At 38.8% G+C, this 27,618-nt stretch overlaps 1 protein-coding gene and 1 pseudogene across 2 annotated transcripts in view; one reads left to right on the top strand and one right to left on the bottom strand.

Moving 5' to 3' along the window:
- Positions 1-764: 764 nt before the first annotated feature.
- Positions 765-27,618, bottom strand: part of LOC131413228 (ubiquitin-conjugating enzyme E2 E2) — a 339,406-nt gene continuing 312,552 nt past the window's right edge. For both annotated transcript variants that reach the window (XM_058553848.1, XM_058553853.1), the window contains exon 6: positions 765-1,615. In XM_058553848.1, the coding sequence (XP_058409831.1) occupies positions 1,518-1,615 (98 nt within the window). In that variant the 3' untranslated portion in view covers positions 765-1,517. The remainder of the gene's footprint in view (positions 1,616-27,618) is intronic.
- On the top strand, positions 11,645-11,957 carry LOC131413254 (small ribosomal subunit protein uS14-like; annotated as a pseudogene).

The raw sequence follows: 27,618 nt of genomic DNA, 5'->3' as shown, positions 1-27,618 counted from the left end.
CAGAGCCGGTCTTCCTCAGCAAAAAGAGGCGGATTAGCACGGATGTTAGCTCAGGGCTGATCTTTCTCACAAAAAAAGAGAGACTAAACTGTATGGTGGGCTTGTAACTGTAATTAGTGGAAGCAGGAGTTTCCAATATGCCTTATAACACAAGGAACCCTGAATATCAACCAGCATGTCAGTGTGTTTTTCAAACTGCACCACACACAAGTGTCCTCTGCCTCCTATTACTGCAAACCTAACATAGCCTGAAGGTCAAAGCCAGACAGACATATCCTTGTCACTGAATGTTTTGACCATGACTGATACAGTCGAGTTTCCTTCTTCCACTAAAATCATGGAGAAAAAACAAAACCAAAACTCAAGGGCAATCACTATACCAGTCTTAAGAGGAAAAAGAAGAGAGAAATAAATTCAAAAGTGGTTAAACACAATGATCAGCTCAGACTTCATTTTCACTAGAAGGCTATTTTTGGAGTCACATATTTTAATTGTTGTGTAAAGAAGGTTGTAACACAAACGATGTCTGTGAGAAAGTAAAGTTCAGCCAATACATAAAATGATAGTGATCTGAAACAAGCATAAAATCATCAGGCTATTGACAGCTGGAGAAATTCCACATGCTAAGCAACTCAACTACAAAGAAATATTAGAGGTTTGAGATGAAAAATACACTGAAATCTGTAATTGAATTAGACAAGCCTCGTCGCACGCAGGGCTACGCTGGTCACCAGGATACAAAGCAAATGCCGGGTTACCAGAAGTGCATTTATCAGCCACAGTGATTTATTGAGTGCTTTAATAATACAAGTGTACATCAACTGATCCACAGTCAAAAGTGGCAGGTCCCTAAGAAATTTACAAGCACTTTAAGTAAATCAAAATACATATTATTTTGTTCAATCCAACAGTCTTCTGTGTGGGGGACAGAAGGCTAGTGATAAACAGAGTCTCAGTAATGCACAGTGATTCTGATTGAAGCTTTTGTACAAAAACTTGTTCCCAGTAGCATGCACCCACCAATAAAGACTTCAGTACAAAAAATTAATCCTAAGCACTACATTTAAGTAGAAACGAGATATAATTCTGAATTCGTGTTTCCCCGAAGATCACATAAAAGGAAAAAAATCAAAATAAAACAAACAACAACAAAAAACAAAACCACACAGTAATACAAAGCTTTGTAAGAAAGCTCTTACTATTATAGATACAACATTGTTTGCACTGAAAACAAAAGTTCCCATCCATATTGCGGTGGGAAAAAAAAATTCCAAATCTTTCAAGTTAATAGAAATCAAAAAGGGAGTAAAACAAGGGGGTTGGGAGGGAAAGCAAAGGAAGAGGAGGAGAGAGAAGGGAGAAGGGAGGGGGGATGGATGACATACCATTACAAAACGGTTGAAAATTTAATAAAAATAAGAAAATAAGAACCGAGGTCTGGAGGGGCGGGTAGGGCTATTGATGCACTTGGTGAATGTGCTTGCACAGGTCCGGCAGGGGCAGCAGGCAGCAGGCCCCTATGTGGCATACCGCTTGGTCCACTGTCTGGCCATCCGGTCGTGCTCCGCTCTGTTGGTCATGTACTGTGTGGCAATGCTCCCCACCAGAGGGTCAGCTGGAAAGGAAGCAGAGTCAGAAGTCAGTAAATACCCATACCTCTTCCTCTTTCAAAGTTGGGGAAGAGAAGGAGTGTCTGGAAAGCTGGTCCTTGTTCAAGAAGTAGGCTGGGAGGAGGTGAGAAGCTGCGGCTCTCACCTGGAACAATGTCACTTGGGGAATGACCTGCCACTGCTAGACCACATTTCATACCAGCTGCCCCAGGAGTCATCTACTTGTGCTTTTACTGATACCTCTTGTCATATTTCTCAAGGAGTCTTATTCTCTCTCCCTGCCCCCACCACACACTTCTCACCCTCTTCGCCTTGTTTACAAGTAGATATTTCACTGAGAAAATGCAGGTGGGCTGTGGGAGGGAGACTTCAGGGTCCTTGATAAGACCTCTTGGGAGGAGGTTCTACTGACCTGGCCAACTCCTTTAGCCCGGGTTACACCCCAGGCAGTGGCGGTCTATCTGCATTGAGGGAGCATTCACAGCCTCGGCTGAACGTAATCAAGCAGCAGCTGGTAGTGAGACCCAATGACACAAGGGAAGATAGTCTACTTCTCCCTCCAAATTTGAGAATATCCACACGGCTCTTTATTACAAAAATGCTAACAGATGTTAATAATAGCTAACACTCACTGCTTTACCATGTCCTAAAACGTATTAACTACATAAAGCTTGGAGAACGCTGACACCTGAGGGAGCTGAAGCACAAGGAGGCAAAATCACTTGCCCAAGGCAGCAGCGCAAGGGGCAAGGCAGGGCTCTGAAATGGAGTCCACACTCCTAACTACAGGCAGCTCGGGAGATTCTTCTCTACCCAGACAGGATCAGTGTTTAATGAAAAAAATCAAAGCAATGAAAAAAAAGTAATTTAGGTTTCTGGAGATCCCAGAATCCACCCCTCTCCCTCTATTCTCTAATTTCACTCCTTCCCTGATTTTTGTTTCCCATACTTTTGGTGTTGAGAATTTGAATGTATCAGAGCAAGTGGATAAGAAGGAACCAAAAAGGAAAAGGAGAAAAATTAGCAAAAGCTAATGTTAAATATGAAAAAAAAAGGTAAAGAATATAGAAGTGTGCCTATGGTCTAATACCACTCATTACTTGAGAAGATTCTGAGACTCTAACCTAGTAAGATATTCATGGTCACACCTTCTTAACATTAAAAGTACAGTAGAAACACCACCTGTTAATGATCTGTTGAGGCTGATGACAACAAACCCATGGAAAAGCCCCCCTACAAGACCTTGCTTAAGTTTTAACAAAACTTAGCTAAGTTTTCTTGTTGTGCTAAGCTTGTTATTGTTATTCTAGGCAGAGGCCAGTTTCTTACATTCATTTATATCACAAACAGTTAATAGACTACCCAGTATATAGGTTTGCTCAGAACTTGTGCCTCTCTGCCTACTCTCGTGATTCTTTTCCTTCACTTGCCCAAATGCTGAAACTGAAACTCTATCACTTAAACCAGCCCAGCCAGGGTTCAAGAAGATTTGAACCAGCAATACCAAATGTAGACACAAAATACCTGGGAATTGACAAGATAGTTTAAAAAAATGTGGTCTTTCAGTTCAGACTAAGTAACGACTTTGTTGTCTAAAAAGTGCCAAAGAGAGGTCTGAGTCACATTTCTCTACCCTCGAAAAAAGTCATCTTGTTCCAATTTCTGGCAGTCAAGAATGCAAAGCCTTGGGGTGAAACTTGGGCATCCTCAATATCTTAAGTCTACATCACTCAAGACAGGTGTTTAATTAAATAGACTCTAGAGTAGTGAAACACACTAAAGATCCACCTATACTTCCTAACTTACTGATGGAGGCAGAGAACAAGCTTACTGTCAGAAGAAGGACCACTGAGGTTAATGTTCTACCTCAAATTGTATCCTCACGCAGTAAGGAAAAAGACAGGTCTGTTGTTTCAGCTCAAAGGACGGAGAGGGAGACAGATGAAGGACAGGGAACAGGAAGCTATGGGGTGAGGAAAGGTATTACATCAAGTGTTAACACTATTTCAGTAGGGAAAGAAAAGGGAAAAAAATCTCAGAGAGAAATTAGAGTGCAAAAATTTTTTTGTATGCTTAAATAACAGTAAATTTATTTGAGTTCCTTTTACCTTATCAAGTTTGATTTTAAAAAGAAAAATATTTTTCTACCTGTAAAATTATATATGCTAACTTTAAAAATGATAATTAATAATAATTTTAAAAACCATCTCAGACAATACACAAGACAGAAAGCTCTAAGAGAAGACCACCTGTAAATTCACTCAGAGAGGTAGTTAACATTTTGACTTATATCTTCCTAGACTTTTCTAAACATATAATTTTTAAAAAAGGATTAATTTATAGTCTGCTTTTGTATCTTTAAAAGATCACGATATGGTAAACAATTTTTATACCAATAATTACAGACCTACTTCATTTTTTATTTATTTATTTTTTAAAATAATTTTATTTATTTTTTTCCACCAAAGCCCCAGTAGATAGTTGTATGTCATAGCTGCACTTCCTTCTAGTTGCCGTATGTGGCACATAGCCTCAGCATGGCCGGAGAAGCGGTGCGTCGGTGTACGCCCGGGATCTGAACCCGGGCCGCCAGCAGCAGAGTGTGCGCACTTAACCGCTAAGCCACGGGGCCGGCCCTTCATCATTTTTGATATTCATCCGAACTAATAACCAGTTTCCTGTTTAGAGACATTTGGGTTCTTTTCAATTTTTTGCTTTATAAACAATGCTGTAAAGAACATTATTGTACATGCCATCTCTGCAAATTTATAAAAATCTTAAACTGGTTTAAAGTATAAATGAAGGAATAAAAGTATAAGATGAAGGAATTTTAAAATCATGTGTTATTAATCAAATAGTTTTTAATGCTAAAATGTTCTGCTGAATAGAAGAAAGTTAAGACTGCAAGGAAACGAATTGAAACTATGCAACATAATGTAGCCAATGACTATCACAGTGAATTTAATGGAATAAGACACTCTTTTTTAAAATTTATAATTGTGATCTTAAGTAAGGTGGAATCTTGTTATAGGGTTTCATATTTCATAGATACAGATATGCAAGGGATGAAACAATCATCTCCAAACATAAATTACTCGACTGTATTTCTCTAACAATTTCTTTCTAAAAAAGGAAAAACTTCCCATGATTTTAGGTTTCCAGATTGTTACTACTTTCCCAAGTCTTTATCAGTCTTTGAGATTATCATCTGTCAGTCTTCCTACTCTTTACTAAAGAAAAACACAAAGTTCCTCAGTGGATAAGTCAATAGAAATTTAAGTCTCTTACATTTTCTGCCTTTGTTCAGCAACTATTTGAATTTTTGAAAAGAGGAGCAAGTTCACACTTTGCTCCTCTTACAACACAAGGTTAGATGACTATAACACTTAATTCTCCCAAAGAATAGTGTGGCATGTATTACAGGTTCCTTGAGGCAGAGGTACAGGATTTACAGCGTAGTCAATAGAAAATCCTGGGGGTGGGAGTTGGGTATACAATGCCCTCCATTAACCAGACCTCTAAACCACATCGCCTCATCTGTTCAATAAATCATGTCGTTATTTTTGTTGACACAATACTAGCTATGAAATACTAGCCTGACTGAAAGCCTAAGACTGAAAGATCACTGATGATGGGTGACATACCTTCTTCCTCCCTCATCTCCCCTTTGCCTCCCTACACAGCTCCAGGCACAAACAGGTGCTGTTCACTAAATACTAGTGGACTGAATAACAATCATGATTATCTGCAAGTGAATGAAAAGTGATCAGACGGAGTACTCTGCTCCCTCTCCCATTTTTTTGGAGATCTGTGGTATGTGCACTTTTGATTCTAGAGGAGAAAGGCCCAGACAGCTCCTGGAACCCCGTCTCAAGCCTCACGTCTCTCATGGCTGGGGCTACCCTGGAAGTACTCTGGGGTACCCTGGAAGCCAAAAAGGTTTACAGCCCGTCCAGAAAAGGAGGAGGGAGACAGAGTTCAAGACTAAAGGGGATAAGCAGCATCTGAATGGTAAGAGGGGAGTGGAGAAAAGACAGGCAGACTGCTGCACTGCTGAGTGATTCTATTTGAAAGGCCAAAGAACATTCTATCTTGGTTGGTAGGTGGTATGGGAGAAATTACATGGAAAAAATTTTTTTTGATTCCTTTTTCTTAAGAAAGCATGTTTTTAAACAAATACAAACAAAAATAGTACAGTCTAATGGAAAAGGGCATGGGCTTTGGATCCAGACTGCCTGGGTTTGTATCTCAGTTCCACCAATAACTGAGTCAACTTGGGGAAATTACTTAACTTCTCTGTGCCTCAGTTTCCTCAACTGCAAAATGGAGACAACAAGAGTACCTACTCCACCGACTGTTATAAGAATTAAACGAATTTTTGTAAAGGACATACAAAATTTCTATTAATTTCAAAATGAAGACAAGCAAATTAAGTATTTGTGTGCATCTTTTAAAAATATAAATTTGCTTATCTTCTTGAAGACATTCTCTTCAGATAACATCCAAAATCCTTAGCATGGCTCCCAAGATCTTCTGTGACCTAGACCTAATCTTTCCAGCCTTCTCTACCCATGCTTTAAACCAGAATAAATGACTTGCAGTTTCTTCAGTAAGCCCTGCTCTTTCATGGCTCTGCACCTTTGCCTGGCAGGCTTCTTCTCATCTCTCAACACTTAGCTCAGGCATAGCCTCCTTGGGGGATATCTTCTAGGGGCTTCCTAGCAGTCTTATGTGGCCCATTTCTGTTTTGTCTATTCACGCCTCTATCACTGCACTGAGAATACTGCCTTCTAGTTGTCTGTTTAGTTATACATATTTCCCACTGGACTGGCGCCCACACATTCATTTGTCTAACAAATATTTACTGAGTCCCTACTATGTATCAGGTACTGGAGAACTAGTGCTAAGCAAATTCCTACCCTCATGGGACTCTGCAGCCCTCTTGTTAATCCTATGTTTACTGCAGGGACAGTATGGATGGACAGAAGAACATAACTAAATAAGGAACACACACAAAATAGCCATTAATAGCAGTTACTCCATAAGGTAGGTGTCCCTCCGTAGCACTAGCATTATAAGTTGGTTCATCATAGAAGTTTCTCCTCTATACATGGATTATCAGCAAATGAGAGAAGGGTACTTGACGGTGATTCTGACAGTTTTCTTTCACTTTCCTCTTGTTTTTCTTTTTTTTTTAAACTTAATTATTTTATTATTGGAATTTGTGGTTTGTACTTTGTCATTTCTTGGATTCTTCAAGGTTTTAAACCACTGCTTCTCTAGCTGTTCAATTATACTTGCGATTAACATTATTCTTTTGGCTACCCACCAAGTCACGAGAGACTTTCTGTGGGTCTGCTTTGCAATGATGAGGAATAGCTCATTTTTGCGTCTTTCACAGAACTTTTCTTCCATGGTTTGGTCTAGCCTAGTTTTACTTAAATCTTTTATAAAATTAAAAAGTAATAGATGCTTACTATAATAAATTCAAATAATAAAGACGTATGTAGGATGTAAGAAATATTACCTTCTTCCCTGCGATTTCCTCCATCCCAATACCCCTTCCATCCTGAGGTAACCACTAGTAATGGTTTGATGCTCATCCCTCCACACTTTTCTCTCTATTTTTAAATCAAATGGGAGTCACATGACAGACATTCTGCAACTTGCATTTTCCTCTGTAACACTATACTGTAGTTGTGTTTCTAAGATAGTAAAAATAGATCTAGTTCATTATTTTTAGTGATTATAGGGCATTCTTTCACATAGTTATCTGGCATTATTTTTTCCATACCCCTACTGATGCCCATTTAGATTTGATTTGATTTTTCGCTATTAGAACTAGTACTACAGTCTTGTATAAATCTTTGAGCACATGTTTGAGTACTTTGGAGGGTAGATTACTCTAAGTGACAGGGCTAGACCAGAGAGTACACATTTTAAACTTTGGGTAAATATTGCCAAACTGCCCTTCAATAAAAAGATGTACAATTTACCCTGTTTCTGGACATTCTCACCAACACTACTTTACCAACCTTTTAAATTTTTTTGTCAAAGTAACAAAAAAGAAATCTGTCACTGTTGTAACTGCATGTAACTTGATGCCTACTGAGATTTAACACTTTCTCATGTTCGTTCACTATTTGTATTTCTTCTCCTGTGATCTGTCTGTTCACGTCTTTTGTCCATTTTTTTCTTACTAATATGAAAGAGTATTTTATATATTACAAATATTAAGCATGCACTGAAGTTCAGCTTTGGCCTCAGTATTCAGCCAAAATCGGGTTTAGTCTTTGTAAGACTGAATAGACAGATGCCTCCTTTGATGACAGTACCAGCTTTACTGAACTTGTGCAGATCAAAGATCATATAGGTTATCATCATATTTAATAAGCATAATACCATCATTTGGACTTATTGCTAATATCTGAATACTGGTTTAAAAAACATTGGTAAGCATTAGGACTGTAACTTGGGACTGAAAACCTCTTGTAGCCAAAGACAAACAATAAGACATACAAGGGAAAGATTTGGAACTGCCTTCACATGTATTCACACAAACGTTCAAAGTGAGACGGAAGAGCAGCTATCACACGTGAAAAGGCTGCTGGAACAAAACGAGTCTTAATATTGTTCCCTGCAGATACTAACACTGACAGAAAAGGACATGGTAACAACCAATGGCTGCCGGCAGAGAAAGTAACACATCCAGTAATTGTGTGAAGCAGCAAGCGAATGTAAAAACACTAGAAATTGGGGCTGGCCCCGTGGCTTAGTGGTTAAGTGCACACGCTCCGCTACTGGCAGCCCGGGTTCGGATCCCGGGTGCGCACCGACACACCGCTTCTCCGGCCATGCTGAGGCCGCGTCCCACATACAGCAACTAGAAGGATGTGCAACTATGACATACAACTATCTACTGGGGCTTTAGGGAAAAAAATAAAAGGAGGAGGATTGGCAATAGATGTTAGCTCAGAGCCAGTCTTCCTCAGCAAAAAGAGGAGGATTAGCATGGATGTTAGCTCAGGGCTGATCTTCCTCACACACACACACACAAAAATACTAGAAATAAAAACGTGAGGGCAAAAATCTTACGTCTGCATCTTAAATATTCAGAAAGTGTTTTCTTTAAGCATTGCACATAGGTTCAGTCTGTGGGAGTGCTTCAACGACACTGCATCATCACCATCAGCCAAATCTTTAGGTCTAGGAGTTGTGGAGATAAGTCTTTACCTTTTCATTACCATTAGAGAAAAAAGGAAAGCTTATTGATCTGATAGCAAAATCTCCATTAACAGTAACCCACATTGGCATAGCCCCCCAAATTCATGATTTTTACTAGGTAAAAAGATCTATTTAAGTATTGCAAATGTGCATAGGAGCCATTTAGCAACCGGCAGTGCTGAGAAATTATACTGCTACATCATGATGACAAACTTTAAAAACACACTGAATTTTTAACAATAAAATTATAATATTACTTAAATTCTTAAAATAAACCTTCACAGGAGGCAGCCCGGTGGCGCAAGTGGTTAAGTGTGCGTGCTTTGCTGCGGCTGCCTGGGGTTCACTGGTTTGAATCCCGGGCGCACACTGACGCACTGCTTGGCAAGCCATGCTGTGGCGGTGTCCCATATAACGTGGAGGAAGATGGGCACGGATGTTAGCCCAGGGATAGTCTTCCTCAGCAAAAAAAAAAAAAAAAAAAAAAAAAAAAGAGCAGGATTGGCAGATGTTAGCACAGGGCTGATCTCCTCACAAAAAAACAAAAAACAAAAACTTCATATTTATTCTTGTATCTCAGAAGATCATTTTATGATGGGAACATTCAACCTTGCCTTAGGCTATTTGATTTTAACACTGGCTGTTCAGTATTCAGCCAAAATAAATTCAGTGTACCTCTAAGGATACTACTATTTATCTATGATGTGTGCAAGAAATACTTTCTCCCAGCATATCATTTGTCCTTTAACCTAGTTTATGATGTCTCTTGCCACATATAAATTTAAAATTTTTAAGTAGTTAAATAAGTCAATCTTTCTTTATTATTTTCGGGTTTGATGTCATTCTTATTAACAAAGGCCCTCTCCATTCTCCAGTATATTGAGTGGAATATTCAATTCAATTTCATTCCAGAAGTATTCTCCTATATTTATATATAGTAACTTTTATGTGCAACACTAGCTTTATCATACACAAGATTCCTATACATATCTGGACCTGATTCTGCACTTGACATTCTTTCAACAGATTAATTTGTCTTTGGCTTTATTTGTTCCTCCTGTTTTCTTACCTAGTTTTATAGTATGTTTTGATATCTGATAGGGTAAGTTCTCACCCTTCTCCATTTCTTTCCTTCAGTAAAATTTTATTTGGAGAACCCTAATCTTGATGAGGTTAAGATCTGGAGCAATTAAAGCTATTTCACCCCAGAGGTATAGAAATCTCAAGTCTCTTTGAAGAATGTCAACAAGGTTTAGGAATATCTGATTTCCTCTGGGTCTACTAACTAAAAGTCAAGTGAGTAGGACAAAGTTAAGGTCTTTGTATTTTGGAATGTAGGGAAACAGACTACTAATTATAGGCCTAACCCAAATCAGAAAGATTGTTAAGTATCTCGAAAAGACATATAAATATTTATATATATATATAGTGTATGTGTGTGGCTCACAAAGTGATTTGGGGAGAAAATTATCATGTTCATGATTTAAACCAAATGGTGGACATTATCAAACTAGAAAATTTGAGAATACTAAGTAAAACTGCATAGAAGTCTAGCAAGATATGCTATAACTCCAGAATTAATAACTAGTGAGGCTAGAAGAGGTATTGAATATCCTACATTCTAAAGAGACATTAATACCTTCCTTAGGACTTATTAAGAGAAGATAAGCTGGCTCTTAGAGCCCAGAAGTCTATCATGAAATACAGGAAAGGAGAGAGAGGAGGTTTATGGGAATACCAAGATACCACCTTAGGACTGTGGTGTGTGTGATACCGAAGCTTCTCTGTCACTCCTTCTCTCACTACCACAAAAATGGGAAAAAGTTGACTTTTTCCTCTCAAAGGCACGTGATGAGGGTACTAAGAGACTCACTAATAAAGACCGGGGGTGCTTGCAAGAGGGAGACTCTGGAGTGTCATCCCTGGCTAAAGTTTTAAACCAGATATGAGCTACTTAGGCAGCTGACCTGCTGGTTTGCCCCTTGACTATCTGAGCAGAGAGAGGGAGAACCAACGAAGTGGTCTATACTGTCCCTGCTATCTCATCACTGTCCTATCAAGATGGCAGCTCCCCAGGGGAGGGGACCCCAGTAGCTAAGGAGAATGCTGTGTGAGAGGGGCAGTAGTATTCTGGAGCCAGCACGCCAGCCAATTTTTGAACTTTTAGGAACTTAAACACAGTCATTATTAAAAGTTAAAGTACATCAAGTTACAATTAAATAATTTATAAACAAAGATAATACTCAAAACTCATTTCTTAATTATTTTATTGCTATTATTGTTTATCTTCATAGTTTTTTTTTTATGTCTACTCTTTGTGTATGGTGGAAAAAACCAGTATGCTACTATGCATCTTATCCCAATTATGCATTCAGTAAGGTCATGTATGTAGCTTGAAATTGGAAAATGCTACAAATTAGGACCTGATCTATTGGTTTGTTTATTGTATGCAGTTGAAGTGATGGAGAAAATGCTAATAATGCATATTAAACCTAAAAGTATATCATGTCTAGAGTCCCAACTTTGCGACTAGCATAAAAATTGGCCGATATATTCTCCCAGTATTTGAAACTATTATCTGATTCAGCAAAGAAGTTGCTCATGACATTGACTAACAAGTGAAATTCCAACATCCTTCTTCTTTGTTTTACTTTTGTCTTAGTTCTTAACTTAAATGAAAATATCACCCAATATTCATGTTAGAACTACACTTGTTTGTCAGTTGCAACCATAAGATGGCTACAGACAAAAGCTTTTGACAAAAATCACTGAAAGTTGCCCTTTTGCCTCGTTGCCTCCAAGAAAGCAAGATGGGTCACCAGTAGCTCTACTGGAGCCGTCCAAGAAAATTCGGCCAGGGTTCTCATTCTTGCTGTCCGCTCAAACTGGCAGGGTCTGATCCAGAAATAAGGCCTCCATATGTGCTGCCAGTGTTTCAGTCAGCATGCAAACGATATAGGCTTTAAGTTGGAATAAGTGAACCTCCTTGAATGGGTCATCCAGGACATCTACCTTACCACAGAGACAATGCTAGCTCTTTGTACAGAAACAAAAAACTTCCAAAAAAAAATCACTGAAAGTCTTCCAGGAGGATCAATGGCTATATGGAATCTGCATTAGAATACTGTGTATTATCTATAAACTGTGTACTACACATTCTTTACATCAGTAAAATGTATAATAAACTTATGTATGTACATATGCACATACTACCATCCTACACTCACCCCCAGCCAGTTGTTTAACATTTACCAGTACACCACCAGGGAAGGGATTAGTCAAGGAGGTTGAGCCAGGGTTGGGTCTTCCACACCAGGGAACTGGGAAGTGAGGTCTCCAAATTGCCCAACGTGAAGCAGTACTTTGTTACCCAGAAGGCATGGATGGCAAGACAGTGCTTGCCAAAGAAGCGGGGAGGATGGTAAACCATGGAAAATTAGGTAAAGGAACACTAGGTAATCAATCATTACCTAGCCCCCACTGCCTTGGAGGTAGGCCTTGAAAAAGGAGAGAAAGGAGGGATCTGAGAATCAGAACATGTTCCATCCACCCTGATGGAGTCTAAGGAGGAAATTAGATTTAAACGAGGTATGAGATGGGAGTTTAAAAACGAACCAGACTGACCTTCTAATAATTGAAAGTGATCTGAATGGTATCAGATCTGCCAAATATTAAGGGCTAGAAAAGTAAGATTCAACAAAACATGGCGGAGGGCAGTGACTGGAGAAAATTAAAACCATTCCACATTAACGCCTTCTGAGTTGAGACTGCTTAATAAACAATTAAAATACATTGGCTATAACCTAAAGTATACTGTTGATAAAATATTTTTAAAAACTTAAAAATTCATCCTATAAGTCTACATAGCTGTGCTATGTACATTAAATCAATGTGTGTTTTGAAATATAAAGCAATCTGTTAGAATAGACTCATCTAAAGAAAAGCACAGATGGTGACTTCTTACTGAGAAGCTATTGTATTGCAATTCTAGTTAGGCAATAATTCCTAACGAATTCTCAGAGAATATCCTTACAGTATAGGACTTGTTTAAGACACCAGAGATTCACATATTATTTTCCCCGAAATCCACTGTAAAAAGCTGTGGCTGCAGCAAGTACGAAAGAGTCAAGGATGCCAAGATATTGAAGCTAGATTTTTTTTTAAAGCAGCTTTAGTAATTCACATACCATACAATTTACCCATTTAAAGTGTACACTTCAATGATTTTTAGTACATTCACAGAGTTATGCAACCATTACCATAATCCATTTTAGTATATTTTCATCACGCCAAAAAGAAACCTTGTGTCCATAGGCAATCACTCCCCATCTCCCCAAATCCTCTAGCCCTAGGTATCCAGTAATCTACTTTATGTCTCTACATATTTCTCTATTCTGAACTTTTTATATGAACAGAATCATACAACATGTGGTCTTTTGTGCCTGGCTTCTTTCACAAAGCATAATGTTTTCAAGGTTCATCCATGTTGTAGCATGTATGCATCAGTACTTCATTCCTTTTTATTGCCAAATAATATTCTATTGTATGAAAATACCACATTATATTTATCATCAGTTGATGGACATGTAGGTAGTTTTCACTTTTTGGCAATTATGAACAATGCTGCTATTAATATTTGTGTACAACTTTTGCATGGACTTTTTTTGTGTGTGTGAGGAAGGTTGGCCCTGAGCGAACATCTGTGCCAGTCTTCCTCTATTTTGTATGTGGGATGCCATCATAGCATGGCTTGACAAGCAATGTGTAGGTCCGTGCCTGGGATCCGAACCCGCAAACCTAGGCCCACTGAAGCAGGAGTGCGCGAACTTAACCACTATGCCACCGGGCCGGCCCCAACCACGGACTTGTTTTTACTTCTCTTGGGTACATACCTAGAAGTGGAATCCCTGGTCATCAGTAGCTCTATGCTTAACCATTAGAGGAACTGTCAAAGTGCTCTCCAAAGAGGATGTACCATTTTACATCCCCACTAGCAATATGTGAGGATTCCAATTCCTCACATCCTCACCAACACTTGCTATTATCTAAGGATGCTAGATTTTAGAGAGAGAATAGCTAATGCCCCATTGGCCTATACCCACCAAGTATCCAGTTTTTTTTTTAAATATATACTCTACAAACATTTGTTCCTGCCAACTATGGAAAATAAATTTTCTTAAATTGGACTATTTCTCTTATGATCTCTGGCTATGAGAGACCAAAGATTATCTTGATCCTCTCTTGCCACACTTCCAACCCTGATGGAAGTAAAAATGACAATACTAATCTAACGAGTGTGTCTGTAATATATACCTTTACTTCAAAATAAAAAAAATATTGTTTTATCCCCCAGTTCTCAAATGTAGCCCCCTCATTACAAACTAGTATTCTAATATATCAATTTTCCCCTCAAATAGCCTTTTCTGTTCACACTCCTAGTCAGGAGCTAAGCATGAGACAGAGATAGTTTTAAGAGTGGGTGCCAATACAGCAGTCATGCTCTAGATCCTATCACACATGTCCATAGTCTCCACCGCATCTGGGAATCTGGACTTGAGTCCAGAGATATAAATAACCCAACTCAGAGCCAGAGCTGGATAAGAATCTCAGTGGTTTCAGTTTACTAGATCATTCTGACTCCCTTTGAGTGCTGGAAATCTGTAGTTGAGGCAGCCTGGTGAGTTACACGGCTGCTGTCTATGCTGAGGAATGACTTTTCACTGATGGTGTGGGCTTTGATTTGGGCTGAGGCCTAGCTCTTATCCTCTCCTCCCAAAGCCATGTTGGTGAATCCTCTGCTAAAGCTGGAGCCCAACCATTACCTCTTATCAAGGAGGGCACTTATCACTCTGTGCTTACCAACTCCCTCCACTCTTTGAGAGTAGGCAGTGTCTGTTTTTCAGTCTTGTATCACAAAAGCAGCAAGTGTCTGAGGCACTGTAGATGACCATTTGATAAATATTTGTTTAATAAATGAATTAATTAGTAATCAGACCCATGACTGGTCAGGATGGAATTTAGTTTGTAGGTGATATCAGGTTCCTGGCTAGACATCCTTCCTCATTCTCATACTCGAGCCTAAATGACATTTATACCTATAGGATCAGTGGCTCACCAAGTCACTGACTTAAGATAGTAAGCATTTGGGCAGCCCCATTATCAGTTTTTTGTGGTTTAATATTTAGGTATCTCTGCTTTGAGTCTAAAGCAGACAATATGATCTATTTCCTACAACTGACTTCTTGCTTTGTCTTCAAGCTTCTCTGCTATCTTCTTCTTTTAGTCCCTGAAGGTTTCAATTCTTATAACTTATAAAGATTCTTATATGTAGTCATTTTCTGTTTTATTGACATCTTGCCTGAACTTGAACCTACTGTTGTTTTAACCCCTTGGATAACATGTTCTACCACCAGACCAAACTTTGCCTATATACTGCTTCTCCCCTACTTCTGCTTCAGCCAAGTGGGGAAGTCTATTTCTAAGAGTCACACTCTTACTGTATCCTTCTTATACAGGTAAAGAACTACATCCAAACAAATTCTAATATATCATAGGTGGTAAATTATGAACCCTGTTTTCCATTTTTCTGTTAGCAGAAAACGGGGATGGCTTAGTGAGGTGACAGGAAGGTTAACCCACTGGGTAATAATATTCACTGGTCTTGGAATGCATCCTTCTTGCTCACCAAGATTGGCCTGGAAATTTGTGGGAGACCAGGCACAGTCAAGTTCACGCAGTCACTAGTGATGCTGTCACAGTGGTTAGGAAACCAAGTCTTGGGGATTCTGATTCCCAAATCTCTCTTGGCTCTTCCCCTCTTCTTCCTCTTCATGGCCTCTGTCACCTCTTACCTGGACCATCACAATACCTTCTTGAACATCTCCCTATCTTCAGTCTCTCCAACCCTAGGTGAACTAAGCTTTAGCCTCTAAAGGTACAAACCTGGTCATGCAAGGTCCTTCTTTCAAAACCTTCTATTTCCTGTCTTCCTCCTCCCCCACCATGATGTCCCCAGTGGCAAGGCCAACTATGCATAAAGATGTATCTTTGTCAATAACCTGTTTGATGTCCCAGATGCTTTTTACCCATTAAATTATTTTTTCAATATCCTAATCATATTATCTTCAGTGAGGGCTCTTCTAATGTTTTGCTCTCCTCTTTAGTTCTTACTGTTTCTGGAGGAAATATAAGTTTTCAAAAGAGGCAAACACGTTAATGTGAGAGAACACTACAACACAGAATAGTGTGAAGTCATTGTTCAAAAAGGAAAATTCTTTTTCTTTTTGGTGAGGAAGATTTGCTCTGAGCTAACATCTGTTGTCAATCTTCCTCTTTTTTTGCTTGAGGAAGATTAGCCCTGAGCTAACATCCGTGCCAGTCTTCCCCTATTTTGTATGTTGGTTGCCGCCACAGCATAGCTTGACAAGTGGTATAGGGCTGCGCCTGGGATCCGAACCCACAAACCTGGGCTGCTGAAGAGGAGCACCCCAGACTTAACCACTACATGACAGGGCCGGCCCCCCAAAAAGGAAAATTCTTGATAAGAAACTTTATGCTCACTAAGTGTAAAGTGCTGGTCTATATATTAAAATAACGCATCAATACAAAGTGGTTTCCATCTTAATAGCCTCATGAGCAACAACTCCTGACAACAATTTGGTCAGTCTACATTGTCATTCTAGTCTTCCCTAGGGACTCAATATCTGAGGCAGATGAAAACAGAAACCATTGATCTCATGAGGTTGGGGGGAAGGAAGCTCTTAAAACACAGAGAGGAGGAAAGAAACGACGTGGCAGAAGCACTTATCAAAGTAATCTGCGTACACATTAACTCCTTTAAAATAGCGCTATTTAGGCAGCATCATCTTGTCTCATATGTGAGAGGGAGGAAAAAAAGATCAAACTGCTCATTGTGGGATTTTTCTAATCAGCATTTTAAACTAGATTTTAAACCCTTTCAGAGTTAAGTCAACTTCTCTCTAGCCAGTGGCCCCTATAACCTCCCTAGGGTGGAAATCCCCAACCTGCTTCCTGCTGCTTCCCTAAGTAGGTCTTTGATTACTCCTCACAAGCCCTGTTGCACTGGCTCTGTAACCTGCTGACCTTTCTTACCTTAACACTTAGCCTAGATGCAAGCCTCTCTCACTTAAAAAAATGCCAGGACTACTTTGGGACAAGGACATACATCAAAACTCTCCAGCTTTTCTCACTCTTCACAAGACTGTAGTAATTCAAAGCTGGGACTCTCTCTAACTGACTGCATAGCAACTTTGTAAAGGAGAGGAAATCCAGCTTCTATCTTGTAGCCTCCTTCCTTGTTTGGCTAATTCCCTGGTGTATTTCCCCCTACTGCTACTCACAGATCTTTCTCTCCTAGGAAAATGTTCATATACCTGATCATTATGTGACTGTCATCCACTGTGCCATCTTTTCAGAGGTACACACATTTTCAAAGAGAACTATAGAGACCACACTTAGCACAGAGAAATGAAACTAATACAAAACAACTGGAACAAAAGTGTATGTATATAATTTAGCTCTGTTAACTAGGAGGAATTTGGGGTTCTTCAAATCACATAGCTGAAACCCACCATCCACTCTGCCACTCTAAGGTACTCAGCACAGTGTCTGACACACAACTCTATCTTTTCCATCTATTTCTCATAAGTCTGGTTTAGATTACTACTGCTCATGTAGCTAGCTGTGCCAGTCATTCTTCACAGAAATTTGATCCTCACTGATGCTTGAGCTTTTCAAATGACATTTTAACATTCATATTATACTACTTTAATTCTTTCTGCAAGATTCTACTTTAATTCACTAAAAGCAAGAAAATAGGTTGTAGAAAGCTGGCTTCTTGACTCCGATCATGCAGACCATTAAGGTGAGGGGGACAATGCTTTCTATCCTGTTCATGATGCTGGCAGAAGCTCACCTTAGCGGCTTTAACCCTTCACTGTATTTATTCAACAGTGGTCAAACCACGGGATCCTTTTTGGCAAATGAAAGGCCATTCTGGGCTGGCCCCGTGGCTTAGCGGTTAAGTGCGTGCGCTCCGCTACTGGCGGCCCGGGTTCGGATCCCGGGCGCATACCGACGCACTGCTTCTCCGGCCATGCTTAGGCCGCGTCCCACATACAGCAACTAGAAGGATGTGCAACTATGACATACAGCTATCTGCTGGGGCTTTGGGGAAAAAAAGGAGGAGGATTGGCAATAGGTGTTAGCTCAAAGCCAGTCTTCCTCAGCAAAAAGAGGAGGATTAGCATGGATGTTAACTCAGGGCTGATCTTCCTCAAAAAAAAAAGAAAGGCCATTCTTAATTCAGCATGAAATGGGACATGCTGAGGCCCTAATGTTTAAATGCTTGTGTTGGGGGCACAGTCACAGGTTTCCAGATGCAGTATTTCATTTGGCGCACTTTTTGAAAGCTAAATTTTGGTGTTAAAATTGAATCTGGTAATAAGCACTAAATTATACAACCATATTTAAATTCTAAAATAGCTATTTTTATAGCAGCCTTAATAAAGTTTAATTTACCCCCTTGCCCTGAGAGATTTAATGAATGCTTAAAACAGCTCCACCTATTTTTCTGTAATTGGCTACATTTGTTTCCAGTGTAAATATGCTGACTAGATTTGCATAGTTGATTATACGTCTAGAGCTGTTTTTTGGGAAAAGAAAAAAAAAGACGCAATGAATAGACCCACTGCCCCTAAATGAGAATGTACTCACATCTGCATGAACAATTATATTTTCACTTGCAAATTAGGTACCGTTTGTACCTATAATGTTTTCCTCATGTAAATAACCATTCTTCATACACACACACTGAATGTTCTTAGGAATGATGATAAAAAACAATAGACCTTTTTTTTGTAAGGTTAAATCAATCTGCCAGACCTGTAAGTTTTGCTCCACTTTGTCAGAGGTCATAAGAGCAAATTTTTGGCACTGACACACGCTATACTGTCTTACTTGCGTCTAGGAAAAACCAAAGGAAAAATGCAGCTCTGTGGAAAATATACATCTCAATGACTATTTGTTGCAAATAAATATAATAGAATGGATGTCCTTTTTAATTTCATCTATTTGCCAACACTTCACTTACAGAATATCTTTAGTGAGCACTCTTGCTTACATCTCTAAATTATCAATTTGAAATTTGTTGAATTCTTCCAGATAAAACACAAAATTAAATGCTTCAAAGAGAAAATCGTTAGAGAAACTAATATGACCTGCTCCGCACACCAGGAGAGACTTCCAGCTCCATATTAATCAATAGATACAGAAGGGGAGGTGCATCTTGAGACTGATACTGAACAGCCTCTTGGCCTCTAAATAAGAACACACCCACTATCTGCATGAACAATGACTACAATGACTATATTTTCACTTGCAAATTAGGCCCAGCAGGTACCCATAAGGCTTTACATATTTAAATTACTCAGTCTAAGATAATCATAAAAATCAGTAACAAATCAAAATAATATTGGAGAACTATTCCTATGAAGACAAAAGAATTAAGCAACAACACAACTTAATTAGAAGTTATTTCTAATGTACGCGCCGCCAAGCCACTGTGGTAGTGTCAACTCATGTTAAATATTTTAACCCGACTTTAAAATTCTTATTGGAGTGACAAGTAGATGTTTGTGTCCTTAATTCAACATTAAATCAACATAAAAAATAACAAAAAAAGGAAGGATTTATAAACTGCTCATAGCAGGACAGACAGGGATGCTTGTATTAAACAAGACTCTCTCTTATTTCTGGAGGCAAGTATTTAAATTTTGTTTAAAACCGGAAATGAAAATTAGCTTAGTAATTTAAATCTAATTCTCATTTGTACTAAGTTCCGGTCTCTAGTACATGATATCTGACACAGAAAGGCCCCCAGGTAATCTAGTGTGGGGGTGACAGGTCATGGTTAAGGCTGATTACAGGGCACAAAAACTAATGGTTAATGCCTTCCATGCCCAATGGCTCTTTGGGATTGCCCACTCCTGGGAGTGTTGTTAAATGCTTAATGAAATGCACTTGGATTCCTTAAAAGGTACATGGTTGTACTAACAAGTCGACTCTCAATTTATAATCAAGTTATAAACCAAAATAAAAATGAATAACTGTTTCTCCAGGGAGAACATAAGAATAAAACTTTAGTGCTTAATTTCATTAGCTGGTTACTTTTAATCTGTCAAAACCAAAGTTCATAGAGTTGCAATATGCGCAGCACATACCTACGGCAAATCATTACATTACTCTTGTGCTGAGACTTCAATTTTCTGATGATATATTTGACTGATCTTATTAGATTTTCTTAGGAAATGGTACTTAACTTATTGTGGGAATGAAGGTACCTATAAAAATTTGGTTTTAGCACTTAGATTGGTCAATAAATAACTTTTAGATGAGCAGATTTTAGCAAACAGAAGTGTTGAAACAGGCAAACCAATAGGCTCATCCTGGACAGGCAATATCCAGCTGATGGATGCTGGGAAACTATGTCATATTAAAAAAGTTGGTACTTGTCATCCCTCCCATCCACCTACAATACACTACAAGTTAGATTAAGGATGAACTTCTATAAATGAACCACAAGGTATGTCTACTTTAGGGAAAATCTGCTAATGAGCTGGTACCTTGAACCTCCTTTTCTTGGACTGTTTGATTTCAGGATGATCCAAACATCACGGCCTGGACTCATTTACCAGATCTGCTTTTAGATAAGTCTGAGACTCGGACATCAAACTGAAAACATATAGGTACATACTTATAGATAATATATGTCTGTGTGCATGTATCTGCTTAGGTGTATAAAAGTGTGGGGCAGGGAAGGAGCAATAATAAAGTGAAATACTGTTTGCATACTTGCATTTATTTGGGCTTTCCCCCTATACTTGCAGAAGAAAAGATATTAAGCAGTATATTTTTGAAGTCTGAGAATGAATGTGCAGATCAGACACGGTAAGTTTGAGACTAGCCCAAAGTTGTAGTGAAGTATTCAGGCAACCAGGTTTTGTTAGGGCATCAAGCTGTTAGTGGCTTTAGAGGACACAGCTCATTAGGTGGAACCAACCCTTGCCCAACTACTATTGTTGACACGCCTTTGATAAAACGATCTATAATATGACCTTCAAGGGATATCACCCTGGAGAATAACAATGAGAAATGCAGTAAGACAGCCATTTTGACATGTTCCTCTCAGACACAGGCTGACCTAGTGTGTTGATGTCAAGAGAAACAAAAAGCTAGATTGACTTTCTAATGGAACTTGTCAGACCCCTATAAGCTCCAAGGAAAGCTGCTTAAGCCTCGTTTGTGGACAAGAGGGTAGAGAAATACAGTGACAGAGGAACTTGCGAATAAAAAACTGAGAACTTGCCTTTGAAAAAAGTTTTGGATGAGGTCTGCTATGCTCTTTATTTTTAAAAATTGAGTGAATGATTAGGAAGTTGAATCTCATCAATTGTATGAACTACATTACTGATAGCTAAAGAAAGAAAGAACTTTACAGAACATACCAATTCTGTATGTGCTATTTAAGAATCACAGAATGTTAGCATTTGTTTTAAAATTGTGTAGGATTTTTATGAGTTAATTTAAAATATAAATTTTGATGGTATAGAGGAAGAAATGCTGGATTCCTGAGATATACATGGTTAAGCCATCTGAGTGGTACAAATGACAAAACTGTAAACCATAAGTTTGTATTACATATTTTAAGGGTGAATCTTTAACTTCATATAAACTTAATGAATGTACATATAATACTGGTTTCATCTTAAATCTAGGATCAGCTGGTTTTTAACACTGATATAACATCAACAATTCTAATCTGCTTTCTTCTCATGTTTATTTTTGAGGTAGCCCTGTCTTGTTGGGCATAGCTTTTAAGAAAGCCTTCTCACGTCTAAAAAAATCCAAAGAACTACTATCAATGATTGGAAAAAAAATAAGAATGGAACAGAGGCATTTAGAGAGCTAAACCATTTCCTTCAGAAACAAATGTCCAATTTTGGGTGCTTAATGTACAATTCACTTTAAGAGCTATGTCAGTTTACTCATGTAAATGAGAGGTGAAAAATCATTGACCTAAACAAAGGCCCCATGGTTATGGCTACCAGCATACTGAAGCACTTAGACAAGAAAATGAAAACACTCAGACACTGATCTGTGATGGGAAATTGCTTCACTCCACGCTCACAAGTCATGTTTCTTTGCAGTTATCCTTTTTTTTTTTCCCTAAAAAGGTTATAAATATAAAGTTTATATCATTGATTCTTGATCCAGCATTGTGCTTTACTAAAGTGTGACCAAAGGTTTCTATTATTCCATAAAAAGGAAATGAAGAGCATTTTGGGCTATGTTAACAATGGAAACATGCCATGTAATTTATTGATTTTCTTATCTCGCTTATAAGGCCATAGGCTAACTTTATGACTGATATAAAAGAAAATATTTTTTCCTCCTGAAATCACCTTCAACTTTGACCTATAAAGACCCTAGGGTGGATATAATCAAGGTGATTATGTATCAACAAGAAAATCTTCATTAAAATTCAGAAAATAATTTTTTTCTTTACATTTAAAAATTTTATATGGAAAATACTATTAATACATTTTGGAAAATTTACTTTGCTATAAAATGACTGACTTACGACAACATGTAACCATGCTGGTAGTTAAAAGACTGGCTGAAAATAGTGGGGAATGGAGGAAAACCAGCTTCCAGAAATTTAGTCAACCTAGAGGTCAATGTTTTTCTGGATGATTTATGGCCATAGCTGCATGTTCAAAGCCTTGAATGGTAGTTGAAGAGCACTGCAGACTCTGCTTGCATTCACGTGGTGCAAACTGATCAAGAGATGAGGTCAGCAAATAGAGATGCCACAAAACCTTATATTCTTAAAAGTTCAAAAGTACAATTTGTAAAAAAAGTCATTATAAAATAACAAACAGTGAGAGAACCAGGATTCCTGATTGCACAGACACTAGAGCTGCAGAGTGGGAATGCACACATAAATGTACCTCTTCTTTGTGCTACCTCTTAACTACTTAGTTCTTGGAATTGCAGAAATGTTCAAACTCAAAAACCTTTCCTTGTTTAGGCACTCTTTACCTTGTGCCTCGATAATAGCGACATCTTTATTCAGTTAAATAGATGTTTACCATGAGACTTTTATAATGCTGGACATATTGCTAGAAGCAAGCAAGATGAGGAGGAAGATCAATTCCTGCCCTTATGTCTAAAATTTGGGATAAAATAAACACAAGACCCTCCTTTGAGGCCAGTGGATAGTGCTGTGTCCTAAATAAATTGAGGAAGTCCAGGTCTAGTCAACACCCGCAGTCCCCTAGCTATTGGTACATGATGCAGAATATTTTTACCAACATTCTCATTGAAACTTTATATTTATCCTGTATTAGTCTGCTCAGGCTGTCATAACAAAATACCACAGACTGGGTGGCTTAAACAACAGAAATTTATTTCTCACAGTTCTGGAGGCTGGGAAGCCCAAGACCAAAGTGTGGGCCAATCAGTGAGGGTTCTCTTCCTGGCTTCTCCCTGTGTCCTCACATAGCAGGGAGAGGGAGAGAGAGAGCGCTCTTTGGCGTCTCTTCTTAAAAGGACACTAATCATATTGGATCAGAGTTTCACCCTTATTGACCTCATTTAGCCTCAATTACCTCCTTATAGGTCCTATCTCCAAAATATAGTCACAGTGGAGGTTAGGGCTTCCACAGATGAATTTTGGGGGAACACAGTTCAGTCCATAGCACACCCTTAGAGGCTGCTCTGCCTGATCCTGGGGGCCAGTTATAGCAGTTTCACATCTCCATCATCCTTTCCCGACATGGAAGCCTTCCAGTTAGTCATCGTTCTCACATTCTCATCCCCATATTTCTTTGTCCTATACTCCTTCAGGATAATCCTCTCCTAGCTACCCCCAACCTTTCTAATCACACCCTCTCCAAGCTCCAATGAGGCAACACACTATTCTTGTATTCCCTTATTTCTGACCCACCCTCCATTTGATGTAAATGGCTAGAAGAATATTTCCTGTAGTAGCAGTAGTAGTGGTAGTGATCATAGCCCCTGTAGAACCCCCCGTAAGGCCCAGTACAGTTCTTTCCAACTTTTGGCACTAAAACTAAATATCTGTTGAATTGAATGCTTGGAGTTTCTCTAAAATTATAGTAATTAATAATAATTACAATGGCTATTTATTAATAGGCCAATTTTAAATGACTATTTTAATAGTGAACAGGAAAATTATTTTACCTTCAGAAATCTGTGAGAACAGCTTGTGTGAACAGGAGTATATAAATGAAATACTGTTAAAACACTGGGGTAGATGAAGAATAATCTGAAAAGGTTGCTTACCCCTGGACATTTGTTCACAGAGAGACTTGCAGAGTGCTGTTACAATGCCAATTGCAAGATATCCTGTAGTTAGAGGTACCTTGGAAAAGATTTGGAATCTTGGAATCACCAGATGTCAATATTGGCAGATATACTACTATACAGAGAAAAAAATGGACGCCGCACAGAATATACGCAGAGAGCATTTATACCTCATTCCTGTTTGTATAAAGGTTCTGAGGTACTTCAGAACTAGAAAGGTAGCTTCCTCTACCTTACCCCAATTTGGCCAATCCTGAGCCCACAATTAAAATTGTGTTCCTGGAGGAGATTTTGAGTGTGATTTGCATATTTTATAGTGTGCATATGAGTGTGCTACACTGGACTTTTGTAATGAATAAATCAGTTAATAATAACGTCACATTTGAGGGTGATTTGTCTTAAATCAGCTTCTGGAATCTTGCCCACACAGAGCTCTTCTCTTTCTCTTCATGGTCTCTTTGTACAGATCACTAGGGTCCTCTGAATAGGAAGGTTGGAGGAGACAAGGCACCTTTGTTTGGGGCAGATGGAAGGGCAGTAGAATGTGTTGTAGAAATTCACCTCTTGGGTCTAATGTGTTTGGTTATTAAGGACCCACCCTGGTAAGGGAGTCTGATGCCTGAGAAAGAGCTCAGTGACTGCCAGATAATGCCTCCACCCCCTGAATTAACTGTGTTGTGGGTCTCCTACCCAGCTAAAGGGACAGACACTGCAGAAATACTGATAAAAAGCATTCTGGGCTCCCTAAAAGGAAGCACCTTGCATCCTAGCAGAGCAGGCATCCTGAGGCAGAGGGCTTCCCTCATTGGTCATCATAACCCACAGGTGAACACCAGTTCTGGCCCTAACTTATGGTTTTTTTTTTTTTTTTTTTTTTTTTTTTTTTAAAGATTTTTTTTTTTTTTTTATTTATTTATTTTCCCCCCCAAAGCCCCAGTAGATAGCCGTGTGTCAGAGCCGCACATCCTTCTAGCCGCTGCATGTGGGACGCGGCCCCAGCATGGCCGGAGAAGCAGCGCGCAGGCGCGAGCCCGGGATCCGAACCCGGGTCGCCAGCAGCGGAGCGCGCTCACTTAACCACTAAGCCACGGGGCCGGCCCAACTTATGGTTTTAAGTGATGATTTGCTTACTGTTGAACTCTTGTACTTTAATCTCCTCAAGAACAGGGACTTTTGACCTAAGTATTTTATTACTCCCTTCTTCCTGCCCTGACCTTGGGCCTGAACCAGAGCTTGGTAAATATCTGTTGAACAACCAAGTGACTGAGATTAAGGCATTAATGTGATGTCTGTGCACAGAAGCCACATCTTAGCTGTGTCACACAGAGACTATGGGGCAGTATGACCCAGCTGTTAACAGCTCAGGCTCTGGAGTCAAACTCCTTGAATGTAAATCCCAGTTATGACCCTTACCTGGACAAATTACATAACTTCTCTGAGCCTGTTTCCTCATCAGCAAAAAGCAGGTAACGTTAGTGCCCACCTCATAGGGTGGTTGAGAGGATTAAAGGAAAAAACTAAGGTGAAGCAATAAATACACTGCCTGGTATTTAGTAGGCTCAAAACTGGCCAGCTGTTGCTGCTATTGTTATCACTATATTCATTATCATTACCATTGCCAAACCTGGCAAAAGAATAGGAGAAAAGTCAACAGCCACTACTTACCCTCACTGCTGCCTGGGTGTTAACGCTGCTGGTTTCATTCCATTTCGGCTGCAGTGGCAGAGAGGGCTTGCTTCTCAACATTCCTTCCTGTCTTTCCCATCCTGGGACAAACTGTCACTCAACAAGTTAACCTTTAGGTTAAGCTGTTTGGTGTCTCTAGGGAGCTGCTTTTAGCAAGTGGATGTGATTCTTTAAGAAAAAATTTTATTGTGGTAAAATATGTATAACGAAAAATTTACCATATTAACCATTTTCAAGTGTACAATTCAGTGGCATTCATTACATTCAAATTGTTGTTGGATGGCGATTCTTGGAGGGCAATGTTTTATGGTTTCCCCAGGAACAACCTGTAGGACAATTCTTTACCCCCTCAAGTCCAGTGATGACCCTGAGAGTGACCAGGGGCCTCCTGGGTAATGCCTCAGGGTCTTCTTTGGTTCAAGTACTGCACCACATGCAGCCTGCACACCTTGGTACTAACCAAGATTTACTAAGACCTTGGTCTAAGTTTCTTCCCATCATAAAAACGTTTATTTTCATGGGCAGTGAAATCATCAAACAGTGGCTGGTGAGAACCCAACTGTAGTCACGCGGATGCATAATTAAGACATGAAGTCAGACTTAATTTTCATTTACCAGGCCATCTACACTATAAATAGATTTTCAGGGGGTGGGATGACAGCATGGAGATAATAATGTTATCACTTATTTGACTACTTACATTGCATAACACCTACTACCTCTATAACTATTTAAAGAATATTAGACTAGAGAACCTTTAAGAAGAATACGTCACAGCCATTTAAGAATCTCCTTCCTGGTGTTAAAAAAATTTTCCATTCTATCTTCTGGTTGATTACTACAATGGCAATGTATGTCACTCGGATGATATATTAAAATACATATATAATAAACATTTTAAAAGTAAAAATTAAAATTTCTCAAAAGGCATTCTAATTATATATTAGGAAGACCACAAAAGAAACAAGAGGGTTACATTTTTTTTCCTGATGCTCCATAGATGGAAGATGATGCCTGTTCCTATGCTCCCTTATTCTCAAGAGGGTACCTCTAGGAATCAACTTGCTGACAGCAGAGAGGAGCTGAAGCAACAGTTCTTCACTAACACTCCTTGAAGAAAGTGGAAATTAATTCTCCTTTAATTCTGAAATCTTATTATTTTTGTTTCCTAATGAGTTTCTAATTCTCTGTAAATTTAACATAGGAAAAGTAAGCAGTAAACACACACATTATTAATTATTCATTAAAAACGAAGTAATTCCTCAAGACAAAGATGGGAAACTTCTTAATTTTAGGAATGAATCATCAGTGACTAGAGTGAATGGAAACAGATGGATGCTTTAAAACTTTTAAAAGGGTACAGAGAATGTTTATGAAGTACAGTCCTGGTAACAACTTACTGCAAGTGTGAATAGTATGGCTATTTGCACATTTCTACTGCAGCCAACATGAGTTTCTCTCCAGTTTAACATGTAATAGTTTGGTTCTAATTAAGCAAAAGACATACTTGTCAATTCTTAAGCATTTACATTTCATAAAGATAAGAGTTGAATAAATTTGAAAATATTAATTAAAAACTATAATAATGCTTCAGAAACTAACTTAAAAGCTTGCCCTTTCAACTAAAATTTAACTTCAGCCTTTCTCATTTTAATTTACTAATATTTATCTTTAAAAATTTTAGTTATAT

The sequence above is a fragment of the Diceros bicornis genome, chromosome 2 (assembly GCF_020826845.1).
Source record: "Diceros bicornis minor isolate mBicDic1 chromosome 2, mDicBic1.mat.cur, whole genome shotgun sequence".
Classification (NCBI taxonomy): Eukaryota; Metazoa; Chordata; class Mammalia; order Perissodactyla; family Rhinocerotidae; genus Diceros; species Diceros bicornis.
Note: the sequence above shows the minus strand (reverse complement) of the source record. Positions and strands in the feature narration are given on the sequence as shown.